At 42.7% G+C, this 17,888-nt stretch overlaps 1 protein-coding gene across 7 annotated transcripts in view; it reads right to left on the bottom strand.

Annotated features, from left to right (window-relative positions):
* IQGAP2 (IQ motif containing GTPase activating protein 2) overlaps positions 1-17,317 on the bottom strand; it is a 122,838-nt gene extending 105,521 nt beyond the window's left edge. For 4 of the 7 annotated variants that reach the window (XM_059836468.1, XM_059836469.1, XM_059836467.1 and 1 more), the window contains exon 1: positions 17,191-17,247. In XM_059836468.1, coding sequence (XP_059692451.1) covers positions 17,191-17,236 — 46 coding nt within the window. In that variant the 5' untranslated portion in view covers positions 17,237-17,247. Of the gene's footprint in view, positions 1-17,190 lie in introns of all 7 variants that reach the window. The other 3 variants (XM_059836466.1, XM_059836465.1, XM_059836464.1) reach the window with 2 other exon arrangements.
* Positions 17,318-17,888: the final 571 nt, after the last annotated feature.

Raw genomic sequence — 17,888 nt, 5'->3', positions numbered from 1 at the left:
AGGTTCATCCCACGCAGGATGATGCAGGATTTACTAAGTCAGACTCAGCATTAGCAGACAACATGGAAACACTTCAGATTTCTGGATTTGAGCAAGTTTTCAGAAAAAGTGCTACCACATCTGAAGATGCAGTATTATTACTGAAACTAGCAATCAGCCTAGGTGCAAAAGGGCCACTGGAGCCATGACCTTACTAAAAGAATCCAGAAAGACAATTAAAATTTCAGGTTCACAGAGATGCAGTCACTTCACACAGGAATTTTAGATACAAGTACTGTCTCTCTAAATGTCATCCAGTTCAGAGTTCATCCTCATATTACATCCAGGACAAGGATTTTGGAGGTCCCAAGACCACAGAGATAATTTACATTGGTACTAAGTTTATTGGAAATCTAATCACTGTTTCAGTGCCTCACCACCCTTAGAGAATTTCTTCCTAATGTCTAATCTAAATCTATCCTCTTTCAGTCTGAAGCTGTTCCCACTTGTCCTATCACTACATACCATTATAAAAACTGCCTCTACATCTTTCTTGTAAGCCACGATAACACATAACCTTAGAACAACTCAGAACAACCCAAATTTTCTCAGCCTCTCCTCACAGGACAGATGTTTTAGCCTTCTCATCATTTTTGTGGCCTCCTCTTCTGGACCCATTTTACTGATCAGCATCCTTCTTATGCTTGAGGCCCCAGAGCTGGATGCAGCACTCCAGATGGGCTGCTATGATGCTGGAGTGGAGTGGCTGTAATCACCTCCATTGACCTGCTGGTCACAGTAGTTTAGGTTTGAATTTACATTAACTAAGAGATGTTTCACAGTTCTAACTTGCAATAGTTTGCAAATTAGTCCATGGATTGTACTTTTAAAGGTTGCAAAACTTAAAATAATATGTAACAAAAAAGCATGTAAGGAAAAGTAATATTTGTTACAATTTCTAAATACAAATTTATGGAACACCTCTTGAGGCATAATCCTTAAGTAATTCAGGTATAACCATTTACCAAACAGGTTTTGTTATCTTGGAAAAACTGAAGCTGAAAAAAATCCCCTGCAAAACTTACAACAGCACTTAAGGCTTCCTGGTCAGTCATTTTCTCTGACACATATGACTATCTGCAACAGTTCAAGAACAGCACGTGGCTGCTTCTAGCAGGCAGACCCTTTAATAAGGCATTTGCCACAGACATATCAAAGGACTCCTTACACTGAAGGCAAAGAAAGGAACAGAGGCTTTTATTTCCCAGGGCCAATCCCCCTCAATTTCCTGCCACCAGAGATTTTTCCCATGGAAAGCAAGACGTGAGCATTAAGGAGGGGGGCTCTTTTGGCACCACAAAAGGGAAGCTCAATGAACAAGACATAACAGACTATGGAGAGAACAAAATCCTCTCACAGTGATAGAACAGAATTTGTAAAATCGGGGTTGGGGAGATGGGAGTGAAGAAAAGATACAGGAGTACATACCATAAAATGCTGGGATAAAAGTTTTTCACGAGAGTGTTTGAATTAAACATTAGCTAAAGCCCATTTCGCAGTCTCAGCTGTCTGCTGAGCCACACAGTAAGCAAGGCAAGGCAGCATTTCAGTCCACTGGCAAGAGGTTCTACAAATTCTGTATATACCCTCCTTACATCTTCCTGCCACCTCCTCCCGAGCTCTTACCCCCTATCCAGTATTAGTACAGTCAAAAGTACTCAACAGAGCCATTCTATAATAAAAACAAAAGCCAGGGAGCCTTTCTTGCACAAAAACTTCTGACTGACAGTTTGCTGGCCATAGCCAGTTCCTGTGATAGCTGAGCCCAGTACAACAGGCTCTAGGCAGCATCCCATTTTATGCTTCCCTGTAGTGAGAGGACCTTAGGCATTCGTCATCACAATTCAGTGCTGTAGCTTCCAGAAGGAGCTAGTTGCATTTTAGATGGTCACAGTGACTTAAAACCTTATGTAATGAGAGAATACCTAGTTTTAAAGAGGCCAATAAATTCATCCTTTGTGCCTTCTTTTTATTCCTAGTAAAATTCATACTCTCAGGTACTTAGCACCCCATGAGTACCTGCCTTGGGCAGTTCAACTCCATGGTTGCTCCTAGTTTGGCAGTTCATGTGCTGTACCACCCAAGCCCAGTACATGGAGCAGGTTGAGCTGGCAATGCTCTGAGGCAGGCTCACTGCTCCCCAAGCTGTCCTCAGTGCAATAGGACAGGAGCTCTGGTATTTTACTGCCAGGAAGCTGCAAAATACTGGGGAAAGATTCATGTACAGATATCAGAAAAACAATTCTCAAAGCAACAAGCAGATGCAGTTCCCCCCCGAGCTTCCACTCCCATATCAGCTTGCAGGTATCCAATGTAATGATTTATTAAATATGCAGAAGAAAGTGCCTCAACTATAACAATGTGAACAGAGATAATTCAACAGGTTACTAAGAAAAAATGCCTTTACAGCACCAAACACCTATTACCAGTGCTCCGTTATTAAGGTATTTTGTACCTACAGGCCTATTGTTATGCTGGAAGTTGTTTATCTTTGGATGAATAATTTCAGGCTCCGATGAAAACAGCTTTCTATAGACTTCTTCTGTCAAAAAGTACAATTGCAAGCAACTAGCATGTGTCTCACAGCAATGAGACCAGATGGCCTGAACATTTTTCTGTGTCTCCAGTTAGGGGTGTTCAGTCCATTCCCTGAAATTAGCTCAAAGGAAGGTCTCTAGACAAAGGCAGACACTGCAAGCACTAAAAAACCTACAACAGCTGTGAACTTGGAGGGCAGATTCACATGAGAGAATAGACTAATACACTTAATTAAAGAGCAGGGGTCTTCAATATGTAACTTTTCAAATGTTTCCAACGTGGAACTACTCTCTCCCCTAAAAATGGCTGTATCTCTCCTAATCTCTGACAATTTCATTGTCAAAACACGCAGGCTTGTATTTTCAAACAAAAATATACATGCATTTTCTGGCCAGCAGATAGCTATTATCCACTCTCACAAATTATGTGTCACACAGGATCTCCGAGGCCACTGTTCGGGACTACATGTAACTGCCAGAGACTGCACAAACAGGGAAAGCAAACACACATTGGAATGGGAGTGTTGAACATAGATACCCAGTAAAAGACATCCTGATATAAAATTAAAAATGTTTGCTAAACCAGTCTTTCCCCTGAGCTTTCCCAGAGAGCCTCACTCCTGTGCATTTACTTTCCCAAGTCCTCCTCTTCCTCCCACTTCCTTGATAAAGGTCTTATTTCAGTCATATATATCTGCTACCACAAGGCCAGCCATATCCACTTAGAGATACTGAGTGCTATTGCAATACATGGACCTTGGGACTATCATACAAGGAGACAGTGATGCAACAGCAACCACATTCCACGCTCCTGAACCCAAGTGTCAAAACCACTTCATTTCAGCCAGACACTGGCAAAAGTCTGTAGGGCTCCTCAGACATGCCTCAAGATACTTCAACCCCCACAAAGTTTAGAAAAAGTCTCATTTAACCACAGACACAAGTTGGCTTTGGCATTGAACAAGTGACTGTGTATGCTGCCAAAAGGTTTAACATTCAATTTTCTGCTTCCGGGTATACACATCCTGTACTTTGCTTTTAAACCTCCAGCTTTCTACAGTACCCTCACATGAGACTTCAGCAGAGGTAAATATTAAAAGGCACTAAGTAGTTCTGACATTACCTTACAGTATGATGATACTAGAGCATGGACATCTCTTTCCTAATACGGTGATTTAACCCTGTGCAGAAAAAAAACATTTCATTTTGTCCTTACTTCATTATAATTGTTCAGTGTGTTTGGAAAAACAAGGAGATAAAGTAATGCAAGTGAAGGAAGCAGATGAAGACTCAATCATCTTAATTTAGCTTCAAGTGTTGCCATCTACGATTACAAACATGGAATGCAATGTATCAGCTTGTTGCTCAACCACTTCCACCAACTTTTAACTGCTGGTCTCACAGTCTACAGCACACTTGGTTTAATTGCTTAATAAAATTGTAACTGTTTATCTTTTCCTACTTTGCTAGCCGGTCAGCTCAAGGCGCAACAGGTTTTCCCAAGATTGAGGCGCTAACAAAACACCATTAAACCTCTAGCTCATTTCTATGACCTTAAACTTTTAGGTCAGCTTAGACAATTGACCTTAGTGCACTTCACTCCCTTTTTTTTTGTTTTTTTTTGAACACTCTTTAAACTTCAAGGAAGCTTTCAGAAACTTTCCTTCTCCAGAGATTAGTTCATAAGGAAACAAAGAGTCAAGTGTTCCTTTACCACCTTTACCCATTTGCTAACTTCTTAAATAAAGAACTTGTAATTTGAATTCTATATATTTTGACACATTTACCTTTTGCTTTGCTCATTTCACTGGAATTACTTTAACCTGTTTGCTTTTTATTAGTAATATACATAAAAATCCTAAATAAAAGAGCCAAAATTTTACCATATGGATTCCATTTCCTTGCATTTTACCTACTGTGACCTCAATTCAACTTAACACAAGCAGACTGTAAACAAAATAATGAGAAAGACAGTTTAATCTTGCCAGGCTAGTAAAATGCACTATGCAACTATGAACGACAGAAAAATGCTGGTGTCTATAATGTGCCTCAACATAAACCTTGTAATTAGATTCAGCCAGAAGACAAATGCAAGTCTTTTGCCTAAAAATGCCGTCAAATTTATTGCTAGAATTAGGCAGTTTAGATTCAATTTTTCTCTGAAGAGAATTGCACATACATCACTAAGTCAGATGTATACAACACCTACATAAAAGGACAAGTAACTTGTGATCACTAAAATACTGTGATGATGATGCCAAAAAAACAAAGCCAAAGACAACTAATCCAAAAGGCATTCATCCCTATGCAAGCAGTTGGAACCAAGAGTCTCAACAAGTTAATAGGAAAGGTGACTGTGCATGCAGCCTTCTGCAGAACCCCAAAGGCAGCTTTCATTGTGTGTAATCACATCACGCCACTGCCTGGGGCCACGACCGCACCCATCAGCATTGGTGGCAGGGCAGAAAGCCACTGCAGAAGTGGAGTGGAAGAACAGGAAAGTGGGGCTGGAGACCATCAGTAGTAGGAAGGGTAGGGCACAGGCAGAACTTGCTACAGTGGCAGTGGGAAATCCAAATTCAGGCTTGTCTGCCCATCGTGCGCTCACACACATGGCTACCTGCACCTGTGTGGCACTCCTCTTAGTTGTTTGTACAGCAAAACCTCTGACCTAGCAACGTAAGATCACCCTGATTGTGTTTAGGACACCTCAGCCAACACATGGGGCCAGAATAAAGCACACGGCTTACTGTGGCAAAGGGCCAGACCTGAGTAAGGTAGGCATGTTTGACAAGAGCTACTGATGCTTCACCAAAGGCAAACTACTTGAAATGAAGAGCATAACACAAATGTTTTCTGCATCTGTTGCTACTACTTGGTAGAAATTCAAAAGACAAATAGCCATTAGACAGTAGCTAATTAAGATAATGCACTGCAAATACTGCACATGTTTTCTAGCTAAGTCAAGACCTTGTTCAATTTCTGTTTCAGGCTTGAAAATGAAAAAAAAAAAAAAAAACAGCAATCTGCATTACAACTTGAGGCCAGAGCAATGATTCATAAATACACTTGTAGCAAACCTCTTCTACCCAGGAACTGGCTAGGGAAGGCTACACTTGAATGCAAGAGAAGAGGAAGACAAGAACAGGGACAAGGGAAGTGAAAGAGAGGGGAAGGAGTGAACAACTCATACCCCCTGAAAGAAGTTTGGGAGGAAGGAGTTACCTAATGGATTCAAGATTCAGATCATTGGACAGCTGAAACCAAAAAGCTTCCTACCACCAAACTCTCAGCACAGTAACCAACTGAAGGAAATGTGGTAATGTGTAGTTTAAAGAACAGAAAATAAGGATGACAGGCAGGAATTCTGGAATAAAAGAGAATCTGCGAAGAAAGCTGAGTCTGGGCCACTAAGTAACTCATACTGTAGAGCTTTAGGAGTCTTGATCTGAGCCATGAGACTCCAGAGGACTGAAACACCTGTCCAGGAAAAGCCATAGAGCAAGAGCACCACTTAATCACTGAGTAAATTGGAAATCACCATGAAAAAGACTGCAGTGTAGAAACCCTCAGCCTTGACATCTGGTCTTTATTCTTCTTTTGACAATTCATCATCTTCTGGTTCTTTCACATCCAGTCTTTTGCAGGGTCCTTCTACCAAGGTCTGAATAAACCATCTGTTCACTTTTTCCACATTCTGAAAGGAGCTCCAGAAAACACCTGAAACATTTCAGCACATTTTTCCTTCAAGATAGAAATATAAGCATGTGAATATACTATGAGGTTGAACTGCAAGAGCAAATCTACCTCTGCCTGCCTGGGTTTTAATTCCTAAATAATTATTACAGTCACAACATCTTCAAAGTTTGTAATTCAAAATTCTTTGGCTAAAAGGCACAATGGATTTTTTTTTTCATTTAATCTTAGTGGGGAGAAAAAAACTTCCACATTCAGGATAATAGAGCAGAAAATTGAGTTTGCATCTACAGACCCAGACAATGAGACTGAATAATTTAAACACAAAAATGTCTTCAAATTCACAAGAACATAAAGGAATGCTGTATGTTGCATAATACTTATATATAGATATGGTAAGTTTAGGTGATAAGCAGGACCCTTGGGCACTCAGAGGCAGAGAAGAACAGAGCCATGGCAATTCCTGTCCTCTCACCAGCACTCCTGGCTGCCCTGGGAAGGCAACTATACTGCTTGTTGAACAAGTCCCAAAACTGCTGTGCATTCAGTAGCTGTTTCTACAGCTGATATGGCCCAGCACAAGCAGGAGCCACAAAGTAAAGGGTGGAGGCACAACATCAGGCTCACAGGTTATAATCTCACTCCTAAACCTCTTGCCTTTGTTGACTGTGCTGGTCCACACAGAGACAGAAAGGCACAGAGGATGGAGATGTACCTTCTTTGTTCCTGCTTCCTGGTGATGATAAATTCTTGCGGGAAGAAGGCAAATGCAGTGTGCCTGTGCAGGTGCTCAGTTCAGGGGCAGTGCCAGGCCAGCAATGACCTCAGCTATCACTTGAGGTCTGCTTGGCTGCTTTCACTATGTAATAAGCAAGTGTTTGCAAAAGAATTGGAAGTGATACTGCTGGCTCCAGGGTAACCTCCTCCCAGTAGTCCCTGGTAGGTCACTTCAGGAGCACAGTGCACAGGCAGGCGTTGCTTGTAGGGCACTTGCCCACAGGGCTCCTGGACAGCTCTGACCCCTATTTCTCATTCACATACATGCCCAGTAATATGAAACACCTATTTTTTCCTTCATCATCAGGAGTTAGAACCATAGGTGAGAACAAAATCACAAAGTGTTTGAGCCTTGAATAACAGACCTTTGAGCAAGATTTGAAAAGAACAGACAAATCTTGACCTTTTAAGTCAGTACATCCAGTACATATTTACTGAAACTTGAAGCTGTTCTGAGTGACAATGACACATCTACCACTGCTTATATCACTGCAAAATCAGATAGAGAGTGAGCTAGATGTTGCTCCTAACTTATCAATAAACCAAGTACTCTCATTTCCAGGACAAGTCTTTGACAGCTGCACCGAAAAGATAAATTTTTACCTAAATCATACACTCACAAATTTTTATGTATTAGTATTTGTTCTACTAAAATTCCTCTAACCTGAGAGAAATTTTGTCCATAGCATCTTGAATAACTTAATTTTTCATGTTATTTGCTTATGTCTACCTTATAACCCAAAGTAATTTTGGGGTTTACAGAGTAAGTACTGACCTCAAGACAGCCTCCTCGTCACCTTGAGCTCATTTCCTCTGATGAGAGGAAATCACAGTGACAATGCTAAATATCAATAGCATAAAAAATATCAGGAGTATATCAGAAGCATTATGTAAGCACCCCAAAAACAAGTACTTTGCTTGAAACAGCAATATTAAGATCTCGAAAATAAAGGAAGCATAACTAACATTCAATCACTGTCATGGCAACAGCAGTACAAGCAACGTACATAAACTTAAGACCAAGCTAAGTTACATGTTTGCAATTTTTGAAGTCTCTATCCAAAAAAGAAATTTGGGCCCTTGTGCCATGCATAAGGGCTGGGCAGAGAATTTTATAATCTTTTGTATAGCTGCAGTTTGTTTCCTTTCTTGAAGCACTTCTTCACAAAGTGTGAATCACTTGATTCACAAAAATCAAGACTTTTGCTCAGCTTGTAACAGTTCATCTTCCAAGTTTTGCCCTGGTTTCCAACTCACACTCTATGGACAGCTTCCTTAAAATGAGACATTTATTGCTGCTAGAGGGAGTGGAGCAGTGTAAAAATAAACTTCAAGAGCAGTACCTTCTGCAGGTGAGCTTCTACCATTCCTATTCTCTATAGTGATTATTTCTGTATAGACCCACTCTCCAGAACAAGCCTTGCTCATCACAAGTATTCCTCCTCTTCCTGGCTTCCACACTAAAGGCTGTGTGAAGTGTGAGCACATGTGAAATACCTTCTACCTAATTTGCAACAGTTTTCATACAAATGGTCAACTTTCAAGAAAGTCTATACTTTATAACTTAAGGAAATTATTTTAAAAATCTTGATCATATGTAAATTTGCATCTGAAATTTGCCTGAGAATTTATTGGAGACAACTTCTACTACCACTATAGGAACCCAAAATTCTTAATTGCTCATTTCTTTGTCCTTTTCAGGAGTCCGAGGCTGTCAATGGGCATTTGCAGCCTGCACAGAAGTAGCCTACCACTCAGCACCTTCCTGACTCAGTTTCACAAAAAAGAATGCAGACGAACATTACAGAAATCCACCTCTGTTTTGATCAGAAACTTCTGCAAACATTTATGAAGCTACTTAATTTTGTTTAAGTGTGGCAGCAACATTACAAAACAAACCTCCCCCCTACCCCTCTTCTCTCACCCCCCTTCCCCCCCAGAAAAGAGGAAATACTAAGTGCTATTGCCATGGTTCAGTGTTATAGGAAACACCAGCCCTTGTTTTGCCTGTTACTAACCACAGTACTAAGAAAGTTGATTCATTTTGTTCTAGGACAGCTCATATCTGTGTAATCTTCAGCAAAACCATGTGGTCTTACTTCTCATTTTCTGTGTGTAGATATAAGTTGGAGCAAGGGGCTGGTTTTACAAGTGATAAAAAGTTGTGTACTTTCTGGATTGTTCTAACCCATTTGTTAAACATCACTACCATAGTCAGAGGTGATATAAATTAGCAGGCAGTCACATCCAATCCTTGAAGGTCAGCTGTCTATCCACCTTCAGTAATCAGCTGCCACGCAGCTTCAAATGCCAAGCCAAGGCTGGTTCTTCTCCCAGCGTCCACTAAATCACAGTGAAGAAATCTGTGCTCTGCTGTGGCCCGAAAAGCAGTATTCAAAACAACTTCTTAGCTCAGATGTAGTGAAATCATGTTTACTGTGGGCCTCATTTTAAAACAGCTGACATTTTTCCTTAATTAAAGCTTTGCCCCGGATTTCTCTAAACATAATCCCTGCTCTACCCTCCTTCACCTTCCTTTTCAGTAACAAAACAACCTACTCACGCTGATATTTTTTCTGCTACATTGTATTGAAAAGATGTGAAATTTTTAAACTGTTTACCACTGAACAGAGACCATCCAGTCAGCTGTAGCTTGGGTAAATCAGCCGGTGTTGAAAAAACTAAAAATCACAGAAATAAGCAGCACACACCACAAGTTACATCTCATTCCCACAGTTTTGAGGCCCCACAAGTCAAGAGTAATTTTATCAGCTACAAAAAAGAGATCGAAAAAGCATCTTGGATCTCACTTTGTGTAAAAAAAGCATTTATTTTTCTTGGTTGGGTAGTCTAGAACTCAGTTTCTTCAAATTTTAAATTTTCTTAGCATTGCCTGGCAGACACTGCCGTGCCTTTACTGACATGGATTTGTGAAATTTCAGCACTAAAGACAAGATTACCTTAAAAATATTTCTCCAATTCAAAACTCACTGGGTAACTGAGAGCTGAAAGCAGCCCCAGCTGCTTCAGGCGGACAGGGCACAAGGCTGCCAGCAGCACCACAGCAGAGGCAGCTGGGGACACCAGGTCGATGCATGTGACACTCCTTCCTGCGTGCCCCAGTCCACCTTCGAGTTCTGCTTGCACATTTTCCTGCCCCACTGCATGCACACCTTCCAGATCCCTATGTGCAGCAGTAGCACAACTTTAACTTGATCTGCCATTCTTCCAGGTCCTGGTGCTCATCTCTGCTCAAGCTAGTCCATCATGCTGGCAGACCTGCCTGCAGGCTCACGCTGCAAACCGGACTGGGGACCTAATCCAGCCAAAAATAATTCCATAGGAGGAGTCAAGGTCACTTCTTTCACCAACAGAGTTGACTGAAAGCACACTCAAAACCACAGTTTCAGGGTGTGGTTGCAGAGCAATTTTAACACCTCTAAACTCTGTCTGCCACAATCCCACCTGACCCAGAAAGTCCCCCTGCCTTGGCCAGCAAGTGAAGATGAGAGACCTGCAGTCACCCCCTGCACAGATCAGAGGTGACTGCAAATCCAGAAATGCAAATCAGCTCTGCTAGGAGAGATTAGCTTCCTGACAGATTGGGTATACATGCTGGCAAGAGGTGAAGTTGTCTTCAGCAGCATGACAGCACAGCTGAAGACAAGCTCATGCTGCTGAAACCTCACCAGCTGCAGCAGTCTGCAGCAAAGCAGGCGAGGGGATCCCAGTGCAAATAACACCACTTAAAAACAACATCTTATCAATGATGTTGACCCTAGACACAGGATCATATTCTGAAAAAATCTGTGTCCGTGACTAGTTCAAGGTTTTTTTGCCTTGTTTCTAATACTTCAGCCAGAGTATTAGGCACAGGCAGCCCCAGTACTCAGCCGTGATGCCTCAAAACATCTCTGAAACCACACCCTTAAAACACCACTGAAACATTTTCTGGCCCATAGTTCAACCCTACAACCCTGTGAAAAAGCAGTTGCCTTAATGAAGTACACTTCTATACAGAGTTTGGGCATTTCCCATTCCAACTGCCTCTGGATTAATCTCTGCTCTCCTCCCACAAAAGGAGAGTCTAATCCCACAAATATAAGGTTACGGATCAGTTTTATAAATCAAGCACAAATGCAGGAGGTTATTTTTTCATTTCAGGAGGAACAGACAGTAGAGGATTGATAGCAAGCATGATTACAAATTCCTCTACATACTTTGAAGCCTGGTAAGAGTTGCTTTAAATACCTTGCTAGATGCCACAAAAGCTTTTACTGCACTTTCACAGAAGCAGGTCAGAGTCCACAAGAGAGGACTGGCAGAGACCACATCCTTCATCACTCACTTTAGCAGAAGCCATGGACTGCTTAGCCTTATACACTGCTTAGCCTTATACACGAAGGCCAAGATAAGCATCTGAGATGGGGACAGTAGCTTTTAACAGCTTTGAAGCCTGGCTGGCAGACAGGACAGGACCACACCTGGAGGCAGAAAGTCTTTATGGGCTGGCAGCAGTTTGCCAGCTGCTGTGAGTCAGAGCTCCTTGAATCTGATTCCTGAAGAATTTCTATCTAGACAACCTGAGCTTGGGCAATAAGTGATAACAAAGAATTGACATGATCCCTCTGGATAAGTATTTCTTGCTAGTGCATATTCATTTGAGTGAAACAGTAATTTCAGCACTGAAATCAGCCACCAGCACAGGTTCTTAATGGCTGTTTATTTGCTTACACATTTCAAAACGTATTGGAAGCTATGTGTACAGTTTACAGGACAACCACCTGGTTTAGTACCCCATTCCATCCCTCTCCTGCCACCTTACCAAGGCTGTGGGCCACCAGAGAACACACTGCAGGCACTGCCTGCCCCACCAGCCCCTCACTACCACAGGCCAGGGCACGTCACAGCAACTGGCAAAACTCAACTGGAGCAGCGCCAGGGCAGCATGTTGGTATCCAGCACAACCCCATCCTTGTGTCAGATACTCAGCAGCCCACTTTTCCTCCCAGCAGTTAAAACAAGGCAGTATATGTTCAGCAAACTTCTTCAAAGCCCAGCTGGCACCACTTTGAAGGGAGCATTGCTGTTTTCTGAAGGTGAACCTAAGTGCCAAGGTGCAGGAAGTGCTGACCTATCAATGAGGTGAGCAGGACACAGCCCTGGTACCAGCCTGTCTTATCAGGGATCAGCAAATGGGGCATGTACAGCAGGCATCCCTCCCCAGGATGGGGCCACCTGGCCCCTGCCCCCCAAGCCATGGTCCCCAGGCCAGGGTGGGCACATCTCCTCCCCTGTCCAGTGCCTGCACTTTCATTCCACAACATGCAGTAGTTCAAGGATACCTGTTCCAGAAAAAACAACGAAACAGTCTGAACAAGTGAAGCAAACACAGCAGGTTAATCATTCCCTGCAAGGAGCAAGCACAGGAGAGCACACTTGCTTATCATCACACTGAAATATGACCCACCAGTCCTGCCCGTCACTGACAGGCTTTTTTTTTTTTTTTCTGCCTTATGTGTGGGGTTATTCCTAGTAAAACATGGTCAGTTTGAACCAGCAACAGTATCGAGCAAACTTTGAGCTAGAAAAATTATGTAACAAACCCCACCTGACAGAAGAGGAGAGCTAAAAATCTACAGGCTTCCTATTCCCTGCCTCAAGTATCAGACTTGATGTAGCACGCTCACACGTCCTATAAATCCCGTTTCCAGCGCAATATTAATATTTCCTGTTTCAACAGCATTCAAGTATCTTTAAGCATGCTCTAACATAGCTCTGTCCTTTATTTACTAGCAGACTTCAGGGGAGATGAACCTGCTTTGTACAAAAAGCACACAGAGAACCACTCCTACCAAGTGAATTATGTGCACTTGGTTAAACAAAGCAGTTAAACTTTTTGAGTTCTCATTCAGCAGTTTAATTATTAGCAACCTACAAAAAGAGTGGAAGAGATAAACAGTGTATTTGGTTGCCAAATAACACCCATCAATAAAAAGGGAGAAAAGTGTTCTCGTAAGTCACAGGCACTACAAGAAAGCATACACCCAAAAGAATATATAGGACACAGCAAAACATTTTTTTAAATTTTTCAAAAAAAAAATCCCATCTGTTTTCACTTAGGAAAATCCTATGGAACTTTTACCAAAAGACATTTCCCCCTTTTTAGACTGAAAGAGAGTCATTTGTTTTGCTGCACTTACTAGACATGCCGACAAATTTATAGTGTTTTATGTTAAAAGCTTTTTGAAAAGCCACTGGTTTGCAAACTTTCACATCCTGCTGAGCAAAGAAGCCAGGTATAGTTTCATAGAGAGGCGTAGGCTGTGTTTCACTTCAGGTTTGCCCTGCCTGTCTCCACAGGCAGAGCAGCACTCCCTCATGAAGCTTCATGCTGCTTATATCTCTTCTCCAAACTCCTAGTGCCAAACAGTAGCAATTCTGGGAGCCAGCACCAGAAGCACAAGCAATGCCCTTATTACTGGATACCAAAATCTGTTTTCCCCTGTTTTAACCCATCATCCATGCCCTGTGAAACCAATTTTCTGGCCTCAGCAGCAGAGGTGACTCCTTAGACACTTATTTGTGTCTCCAACAGAAGCATCTGCTGATGTTGGAGCACCTAGCTCAGTAGACAGGGACTCAGGGCTGAATATTAATTCAGCTACTCTGAGCATGTTTATGCCTAAAATCCTTTTCAAATCCAAATATTCACTCTCTGTAGCTTCACTATATTCCTGGAAGTGCAGTGAAGCCTTTCTGACAGTTCACAAAAACTTAAACATTTGTTTCTGCACACAGATTTCAGGGAAAACTAGCTATAAAGGAGCTGAGAATGTCAGGAAATGAGCATTCTCAAAGATACACCACTGCCTGATTTGGTGTCTTCCCATGTTCAGTCTGTGAGGCACATCTGAGATTTATAGTTTTTTTGTCTTCATAATCTTCCACAGCACCAAGCACTTTTGTTATAAAAATGGCTCATACCTCTAGTTGTAATATAAGTCCCAATATCTCTGCAGTTTTGTGAACCTCTGCTTCTGATTGTGCTGGGATTGAGAAATAAATCAGGCAACAGCTGTAGCCAGACTGGGAACCACTACGCAAATTAAGTTGCAGCGTGCCTGTTAACAGAGTTTCAGCTGGATAAGCTGGCTTCCTCGTAATTTGACATTCTCACTTGAATTGGTACTGGAGATAAATACCTGTCTGAAGGGCTCAGTGGAGCACCAACAGAAATCTCTTCTGCATTTCTTTTAAGCTATGGACAGCTAGCCGAGTTGGAGGCACTTTTCAACAAGTGGTCCAGGAAGCCACAAAACTTTCACCCTAATAGTCCAAGGGAAGGCTCCCCAATGAACCATGCTCATCCTGAAATAGCACCAACCCAGAAAAGGACTGTCTTCTTTGATTTCATTCATCAATTTCCTGACTTTAAATATGGAAATGATCAGCTCGAAGATTTTTTTTTTTTCTAGATGTTTTTCATGTTACTATATCAGCAAAGCTTGTAGTGCACGACTTCTTTCAAGTTCAGGATATGTCTTCCCAGTGAAATGCTACTCATAATCATGCACCAGTTTATACAGTACCCAGCAGAAAGTTGTGATAGTAAAACGCTAGCATTCTTCAGAGCAATACACAAACTCTGCTAGGAACTTGAAGCCAAAGTCAAAAGTCCAAGTTAAGTTAAATGTTTAAAACAGTTCTAGGTCACTAAAGCAAGGGGTCTTAGAAATTTGATAGCCTAGCTTGGACAATTTATTAACTCCTTAGGAAATCCAGCATAGATGTCCTGTTCTTAACAAAGGGAACTGTTTGTCAGTAATCCAAAGTGAAATTTTTGTTATGTAGGGAACCTACAACTTATGATGGACTTTCATCAGAGCTCAGATTATGTTAGTGTTAGTTTTCTAGTTAGGGAGCCTTTTTTTGGTTTTTTTTTAAGGTGCTGGGTCTCTTCGCTTCTCAAAATGGCAGGCAAATGCAATGCAGATAAAACACACATATTTCTCTAAACGCAGGCTAAAAAACCCAAACATGCACCTCTACTTGTCACTACAGACAAGACTAAGGCTTGTTCTTTAAAGTATGGAGGTCTCCATGGATTTTTTTGGTGTATTTTTTTTAAATGTTGCCATCAGGCTGGCATACTTCAAGAGCCTTTGCCTAGTCTCTTGAAAAGAATGTAATGTCAAAGGTTCCCACAGCAAAAATCACACTCCAAAAAGAAGTGGATGCAGTGTGGCACAGCAGCCACAGCTTCTCACTCAGGGAAGGACAGAGTAACTACCGGATCCCAAGCAAGCAGACGTTGTTGGTCAGAGGGGAGGCACCATTAGAAAAGACAACTGTACTCTCACCCACTCTTGTACCCGGGGCAGAGAGACCTGACACCAAGAGTGGCTACAACTCAGAACATGAACATCCCCATGGTAACTAGAACATAATGCTCTCAACTACCATAGTAAAGCATAAGCACTGAGAGGATAGACAATATCTTCAAAACTGTATTTAGTGTCCTTAACACAGTCATTCTTTCCCATAATAATTGAGGCCTATGATCCTTAAAATACTCTGAGCAGCTCTGGCAATAAGGTAATCTGTCCTCCGCGCCCAGGGGCAGGAACAAGACTCAAAGGATGAGCCCTTTGCTTTAAGTCAAAGCCTAATCTTTGCCTTTATCCGAAGCCATGACACATTGACTTCTACCTGTGCAGACCCACATATTCTGAGACCAGCCATGCCAGAGCTACACAGAAAAGCCCCTGCTGCTGGAGGCCTGATGGGCATACAACAAACATTTCCCCATCTCTGCAAGATTGATGGAATCCAAACTGAGGCTGGAGCACGATGATGTGCACCTGGACACTGCCCAGCTGCACGAACAACGGCACCAGCAGCTGGGAGGACTGGTTTCACGAGCAAAATAGTCATCTTCGCTAACACAACGGCACGGGCACTCAGACTATGCCTGTGGTAACAGTGAACACACACCTTGAAAAGGATGTAATCCACCTACTGGGTAAAACGAAAAAGGAAACCTACAGGCAGGTTCCACAAACTGCCCCAATAGAGGGCATCAATAGGGTGAATCAGTCATCAAGGAGGAGAAATGCTCAGAAGAGCATGGCGTTTTGCAGGCAGAAGGTCGTACTGCCAAGCTTTTTCTACTTGAATTAGGTGGAATCTAGGTGGCCCTTCGCACTGTTAAGGAGTTTTGTGTTCCTTTCTAAAGGGAGGTTTCAAAACCGGTTTTCAACAAAGCCATACGATAAGAACTGGGTAGTTGCTCATTAGACAACAGGATGCCAGGGTTGTTGAGAACCTTGCAAATCGTTTGTGTGTTCCCATTTTGCAATGCCTGAAGTATCAGAGGCATTTCTTGTAGGAATGGCACATGGGCTTGCGCTGCTCTGCCCCACCAGAGCCAGGAAAAGCACAGGCTGGTGCAAGATCCCAGCGCGGCAGAGCACGGGTGGGAGAGACCAACAGCAGAAGGAGGCAAGCTTCAAGAGTTTTTCTTAAACACACGTCTGGGAAGTAAATACACCCCCTCTGAAAAGAAATGCCTGGTACCTGCACGGTCTCTCCCCACATCCCAAGTGCTTAAGAGTTGCAAAGGTCTAAGACAAAGTTATAAAACTAGAAAGCAAAGGTTTAATTTTATAATCTGAAATTCCGAAGTGATAATCCAAAGGTTACCAAGTTACAACCTGAAACGGCAGTCATAACTCAAGTTACGAAGTTAAAACCCAAACCCATACCTGTAACAACAAGTTACAGCCCTAAAACCCGAAGCTCGACCTCTAATCTGAAACTCCCGAACTGCAATGAGGAATCACAGCTATAATCCATTCACAAAGTTACAGAACAAAACGCAGCCCCGTGAAAACCTGTTCAAAACCCAGTCGGAGCCGGCTGCGAGCTAACCTAAAAGGAGCCGGAGCGCTGCGCGCTGCCGCAGAGTCTGCTGGGCGGGCTTTATTTCGCCTTCAACTCGCTCTTTTAAACCGAGAAAGCAGCAAGGGAGTGAGAAATTAAAAAAAAAAAAAAAAAGGAGAACTAACAAACAAAAACTCAAACAAAACCTAAAAAACCTAAGAAGAGGTCCCGAAACGCCCCCCAGGACCCCACTCACAGCCATAGCGGGGCCGCTGCAGGGACGCCAGCTCCTCATGGTGCATCCTGCCGCCGCCGGGAGGGACGGCGCCGGCCTCCGCCCGCCCTTCTTATGCGCGGCCCGGGCCCCGCTGATTTGCTGCGCCCGCGGCCGCGCCCGCCCCGTGCGGGGCCGGGGCCACCCGGGGCGGCTCCGCCGGGGCCGGGGCGGCGTGTGCGCGGGAGAGCGCGGCGGGCGGGGGAAAGTGCGAAAAAACAAGGAAAAGGGGAGAAAGGAGGTGAGAGACGAGGGAAATAACAAAACCAAACCAAACAAACAAAAAAACCACAAACAAACAAACAAACAAACAAACAAAAAACCAAAAGGGCAGAAAAGCACCAGGTCAGAAAGTAGAAAAAGAAGGCAGAACAAATCAAAACGTAACAGCCCCCCCCCCCCCCCCGCAAACCACAAACAAAAAACAGCAAAAACCCAAGCCCCAGAGCAAAGGAAAAAAAAAAAAAATCAACGAAAACCCCCCAAAACCACAAAAAAAAAAAAAAAAAAAGAAAACAAACCAAAGGGCCCCCAAACAACAACAACCCAACAAACTAAAACCCAAAAAACAACCAAAAGGCAAGGCCCAAAGCAAAAAAGAACCAACAAAAACAAAAACAAGAAAAAAACACAACTAAACAAAAAATACCCAACCAGCAAACCAAAAAGTAAAATGGAAA

Source organism: Haemorhous mexicanus, chromosome Z (assembly GCF_027477595.1).
Source record: "Haemorhous mexicanus isolate bHaeMex1 chromosome Z, bHaeMex1.pri, whole genome shotgun sequence".
Lineage (NCBI taxonomy): Eukaryota > Metazoa > Chordata > Aves > Passeriformes > Fringillidae > Haemorhous > Haemorhous mexicanus.
The sequence above is the reverse complement of the archived record's forward strand: the minus strand, read 5'-3'. Positions and strand labels throughout refer to the sequence as shown.